At 33.4% G+C, this 5,724-nt stretch overlaps 1 protein-coding gene across 1 annotated transcript; it reads left to right on the forward strand.

The window, feature by feature from the left end:
* The first annotated feature begins 338 nt into the window (after positions 1–338).
* Positions 339–5,433, forward strand: LOC121643181 (asialoglycoprotein receptor 1-like). The gene is made up of 7 exons (XM_041990456.1): positions 339–445; positions 789–877; positions 1,189–1,293; positions 1,755–2,459; positions 2,580–2,722; positions 3,208–3,317; positions 4,619–5,433. The coding sequence occupies exons 2-7, from the start codon at positions 814–816 to the stop codon at positions 4,749–4,751; spliced, it is 1,260 nt and encodes a 419-aa protein (XP_041846390.1). The 5' UTR covers positions 339–445; positions 789–813; the 3' UTR covers positions 4,752–5,433.
* Positions 5,434–5,724: the final 291 nt, after the last annotated feature.

The following is a 5,724-nucleotide window of genomic DNA, read 5'->3' on the forward strand; positions in this document are numbered from 1 at the left end:
GTAAGATCCATTCTGAGAATTCAGTCAAGTGGCAAGCTTGGATTTTTTAACATTATGTTCTGTGACACTGTCAACCTTAACTTTTTTCAGGAAGTTGATCGTGGGAAAAGGATACAAAAACTTAAGTAGATGAAAGACTGAATAAGCAGAACTTCTGACAGAGAGGAACCCAAAACTAAATTAAAGTAGTTCATTTTCTCTTTTTCTTTGAACAGATTTGGACGAAAATTACCTCCAGTGTGACCCAATACTTTGGACATTTTGTGTCTTTTTATAAACTTTTTTCTGAACCAATCAGCTTGGGTCACATATTTGATGACATGGGCATGTAGCAGATCCTTTTTCTGCACAATAAATCTTGCTGAGTGCAATGCTGCTGTTTGTTCAAATGTGGTGAAGGCTCTTGTGAATGCAGCTGTACTGAGCATGTGAAGCTAAGTGCAAGGTAAGTACATATTCTGAGGATGTTATTCCACTTAGATAATAGAATATTCCCTACTACATGTTTATGCAGATTTTTCTAAGGCACTTCGCTTTTGCAAACATAGTGTGCTTCATATGATTATATGGTATATTATGTGCTCTGAAAGCAGAGGATTTGATTATATATTTTGATTCTTCCAGCAAGTTCCCTTGAGTTGAGTTTGCCATGGGAAATCTGTCTGTCTGTCTGGCTAGCTAGCTATGTAACTATTTATCTATCTGTCTAAGACTTTAATAAAAAAGCATAACTTCCACTTTAACAAGGTGAAGCTTTCTAAAAATATACAACTGTTTCAATTAAACAGGACAATCTACAAGACCATAATTATCATGGAAACGATGGAAATTGATGACCACTTTGATGGCAATATGTATAAGAACCTCATGATTCAAGGTACTGTCAAGTTTTACAAAGTTAATTCAGGTATTTGTTTATCTGTATACTTATATTTGAAATAAATGTCTAGCCAAATGCATTTTAAATACAAAACATAAAAACACATGATCTCATGTTTATAAAAAATGGACACATTCGAGACATCATTTTCTATTAAAAAATAAGATTTTTCCTCAGACTAAAAGAGCTGTTTGAATTTGGTTACATGTTTAAATAGTTTCTATGATACTCACTGGGAGAAGAGACACAGATGCCATATTGCGATGTTTTCTCACCTTTTTTTTTTTTTTTTTTTTTAAATAATGAAGAAGAACATCTTCACAGAAGAAATAAGTCATCCAGATGCTCAACCATTTGCTTGGTCTTTCTATGTGCTGTCCTATTGGCTGGTAATGTAGGACAAATTATCTTCTGTAAGTCCTTTTTTTCTTTATTAAAATCCTTTTATTTTATTTACATATAAACATATAAATTTTACATTTACATAGCAACTGCAAAATTAAAATAAGTCTTTTTTCTTTCTTTTTCCCCGCACTAGCTCTTGTCTTTTCCGTTACACATTTTACAATTTGACATCAGACAATACAGACAAAAACGTAACAAATAAAAAATAAAAGTAAAAAAGAATAACATGGAACAAGAACAAGGGCTGTGGGAATGAATTTTCCAAAGATCAATTTTAATTATAGCCTTTATATGTTATATATAATAACCATTTTTCCCAGTTCTTTACAAAAAGTCCTTTTTCTTTTTACTTTTATTTTAGCCATCATAACTTGGTCCTTTATCTTTGAGGAACGTCCAGCTGAGAATGATTGACAAGAAACAAGAATGCAGCCCTAACAGAACCTGTTTTTACTTTTCCTTTTCACAGATGAGATAGTCAGTCGTCCTGCAACAACAAACACAACACAGGCCAATAATGACATCCAGATTAATGAGGGGAACAGATGGAGTTACAATCAAGATGGTTTAACTGTTGAAAAAGATTACTTACAAATCATACTGAGTAACCTGACTAAAGAAAAAGACCAGCTGCAGCAACATTACAAGTCTCTGACAACCGAAAGGGATGAATTGGAGGCCATTTTCAAGACCGTGACAAAAGAGAGGGACCAGTTCAGATCAAATTACAATACTTTACAACAAGAGAGTGCTCAGTTACAGACAAGCTATAATGACATGCAGAAGAGTCTTGAAGGGTTACAGAGTGATCGCAACAATCTGACTGTTAGCATAGACCAGTTGCAGACTGAAAACAGTAACCTACACAGAGAAAAGAATGAGCTGCAAACACATTTTAATGCACTTGCAGCAAACAGAGATCAGTTAGAGAGCAATTACTCTTCACTGAGGAGTGACAGGATCCAGTTGCAAAATAGCCTTATCAAGCTCCATATAAATAAAAGTCAAATGGAGTCGAGCTATAGGTCACTTTGGCAAGACAAGAACCAAATGCAAACAAGGATTAGCACTCTGATGGAGGAGATGGCACAGTTAGAAACCAAATACAGCAATCTGGCTACAGACAAGGATCAGTTGCAAAAACATATTGATAAGATAACTCTTAAAGTAGAAGGTAAGCTTTGTCTCATACAGCATTAATTCACAGGTTTAATGTGTTTATGTATTTTATGTTAAGTTTTTATGTGTTTAGGCTCACATTTTTGGGTTTATTATCAATGTTTCCAATTTACAGGCATGCTCTGTCCACCAAGCTGGAGGAAGTTTGATACAAGCTGTTATTTTGTTTCAAGTGAAAAGAAAAACTGGACAGAAAGCAGAAAAGCCTGCATTGCTGAGGGAGCAGATCTGACTGTCATAAACAGCCATGGAGAACAGGTGAGAAATGAGACTGTAAGCCATGCCATTAGATCGCTGGTGCTATTAAAGCATGTTGCTAACATTGTGATGTTTGGCAGATCTAATTTTTTACCATCTTAGTTTAGCCTATTGACACAAATAAGACAAATGGCAAGCTGTTTTTAGGTATTTGGAAAAATATGATGGACCAAAGTGATGGACTTTAGATCAAATCTGAATGGCAAGATACGTTGATATGGATCACAGTGGTGGACATGGTGCCAGTAGTGTCCTTTAAGTAATACCACCAATGTGGTTAAAGATTAATTTCTTTAGCAGATCAATCAAGAACTCGTTTTGATTTGTAAATCTGGTAAATATTGTGGTGGTCGCATTAGCTGCTGCTTGAACCAAATTCTTGAGTAAGATATCAAAACCAACAGATCATTGATGGGATAAGAGATAGGACAGTTGACTAGACACTTGACTGAAAAGCAGTTTTAACTTTTGTATGTGCTTTACAGGTATTTGTTAATGGATTACTGTTTGCACATGAAAATGCATGGATTGGTCTCACTGACAGTCTCATCGAAGGGACTTGGATGTGGGTGGATGGGTCCCCAATCAATGAAACGTAAGTTTAAACTATAGGAGCAAATAAATCTGTCCGGATCATTGGTTTCCGTTATTGTTTTACACATTTACAGTAAATGTTAATTATGGAGGACTCAAACTTCAAAAATAAAAATGAAAAAAAGAAAAAAAAAAAAAAACAGAAATATAAAAATGGCTCAAACAAATTGACAAATTATCTAAAAAAATATTTTAAAAAATTTTTATAATAAAAAATCATTGAAGGTCACATAAATTTCTTTTGCCATTTTTAACAGTTTTAATCTAACTTTGTATCAATTCTCAGTTTATTTACTTTTCCATTTAATTTTCAGTTTAATAATTTAATTTTTGTGTGCTTCATTTTATTTATTTCTTCCTTTATGGCCTATTAAATATGCTGTATTTATTTCTGCATCATTTTCCTTTTGCAATTTTTTTTATTCTCTAAAATAATTCATTTCTGTATTTTATTTTCCTCTGATATTGTATTTATTGATTTATTTACTGACACTTAATCATATTTATCTCATTATTTCAAATCTTGCATTTGTCCTTTATTTATTTCCCCAAGCATATTTATTTCTGTGTTTCTGTTTTACATTTCCCTGTCTGCTTTCTACAATCCTGCATGCTTTTCTGCGTTATTATATAAATGAGGGGGGCAGTCTTTAAAGCATGTCTTGGGGGGCAGATCTTCAGCTCTTGGTCAAACAACATTGAGCAGGTCACAGGCTCTGGTTTTGTCTAGTCTTGTTTGAACATGAAAACACCTTCCAAGGTGAAGATTAACAGTTGCTGCTAATTTCACTATGATCTCCTTCATTGACATGGCAATGGTAGATGTTGCCCTGGTGCTAATTGGACTTTTTACACGTTTGCATATGCAGTTTGTGACCAGCTATACTAAAGAATAAAGAACTACACTTCTATGAGACGATGTTGTTGCTTATAACAGCGCCTCTTACATTGGCACACTTGGACGGAACGTACAACCAGTTATTGTTTTCTTCCAAATATGCTTACTTTTGAGTGTGATGTTAGGAATAATTTGGTTGAATGTCAAAGGAAAAACTTCAGTACCCATGTTCATGTGCACATAAACTAAGTGTAATAAATAAACATAAACTAAGTGTAAAATGTCCAACTTGACTCAACTTTTACATCTAAGCCCTGAGGTTCATTATTGTAGGGGGAGTCCCCTATTTTTTACCTAAAAGAAAATAACATCTTTTTAATCATCGTTGTTAGGGTCTGAAACAAAAGCTCGAACTGAAAGAAGAAAAAAAATATATATACTTAGCCTGCTATGTCTTATGTCAGGTACTGGCAAGTTGGGCAACCCAATGGCTACACTGGTGACCAGGATTGTGGAGAATTTGTGCAAGCATCACCACAAGGCGTATGGAATGACGATGGCTGTTTTGCAAAGCAGATCTGGATCTGTGAGAAATGAGGCTACAGCATTTTACACTGTCAACGAAAGGTGTTTGGCAATGCTCTCTAGCTGTGAGCCAATTATCCAGATCAATGTAAATTTTTAGCTTTTAACTCTTGGGATATTTTCATTAATTACTATTTACTGAGTGAACATAACTTGTATAGAAAAGATCTTGTTAGATCATGCATATTTTGAGATTTTTTTTGTAAAATTTGCCATTTTATTAAGAATTCAAATGGATATTAATGTCTTATATTAACTGTATATGTAATGGTACTATTTTCTTCTGGAGCAACTGCACAATATTGGTGAGATGTTCGCTGGCAAAACATTATTTACTTTTATTAAGCATAGTATCATTAATAGTCTTTATCATATGCAAAAATGGAAATTAAACAGTTGTATGTTTAAATCAAACTACATATAATGAACTACTAGTTGGGTACAATCTTAAAAAATAACTCATTGCTCTTTATATAGAAGCTCTTTGCCTGCAGTTCAAAACATTGAAAAATAAATAAAGGATTGCATAATTCTTCAATTTCAAGTTTTCAAAATTGTCTTATAGCTACGTACATAAACTGGAAGACATGCCCAGATTTTTCACCACATAAAACTGTCACAAATCTCATAATTTGTACACAAAAACATCAATAAGGAGGTAGGAGGGAAGCAGTAGAGAAATATGTGTTGTCATTTAATCAACTCTTTTTGCATCTTTTTTTATTTATTATATAACTGTTTCCTTTTAAAAAAAAAAGTAGACAAATTCAGTTGCTTATAATTCTTAAACAGTTAGATTTTATCCATTTTCTTTTAAGGATTATAAAATATGAAATATTTCTTTGTGTTTTTTTATGTAACCCATTGTGTGAGTCAACATTCAGATGTCAAAATGGGTACAAAATAATCCAGTTTAGCACTCTAAAACCTGTTAACATTCCCAGGCTGGCTCCTGTTGATAAGACAGACTTCTGTTGCCTAGAAA

This window comes from Melanotaenia boesemani, chromosome 7 (genome assembly GCF_017639745.1).
Source record: "Melanotaenia boesemani isolate fMelBoe1 chromosome 7, fMelBoe1.pri, whole genome shotgun sequence".
NCBI classification, from domain to species: domain Eukaryota; kingdom Metazoa; phylum Chordata; class Actinopteri; order Atheriniformes; family Melanotaeniidae; genus Melanotaenia; species Melanotaenia boesemani.

What these genes read in the sequence shown, in the direction of transcription:
- LOC121643181 (XM_041990456.1), top strand. Translation starts at nt 814, where the DNA reads ATGGAAACGATGGAAATTGATGACCACTTTGATGGCAATATGTATAAG. An exon ending in TGTAGGACAAATTATCTTCT is followed by an intron (nt 1,294 to 1,754) that starts GTAAGTCCTTTT and finishes TCCTTTTCACAG; the next exon opens with ATGAGATAGTCAGTCGTCCT. An exon ending in TAAACAGCCATGGAGAACAG is followed by an intron (nt 2,723 to 3,207) that starts GTGAGAAATGAG and finishes TGTGCTTTACAG; the next exon opens with GTATTTGTTAATGGATTACT.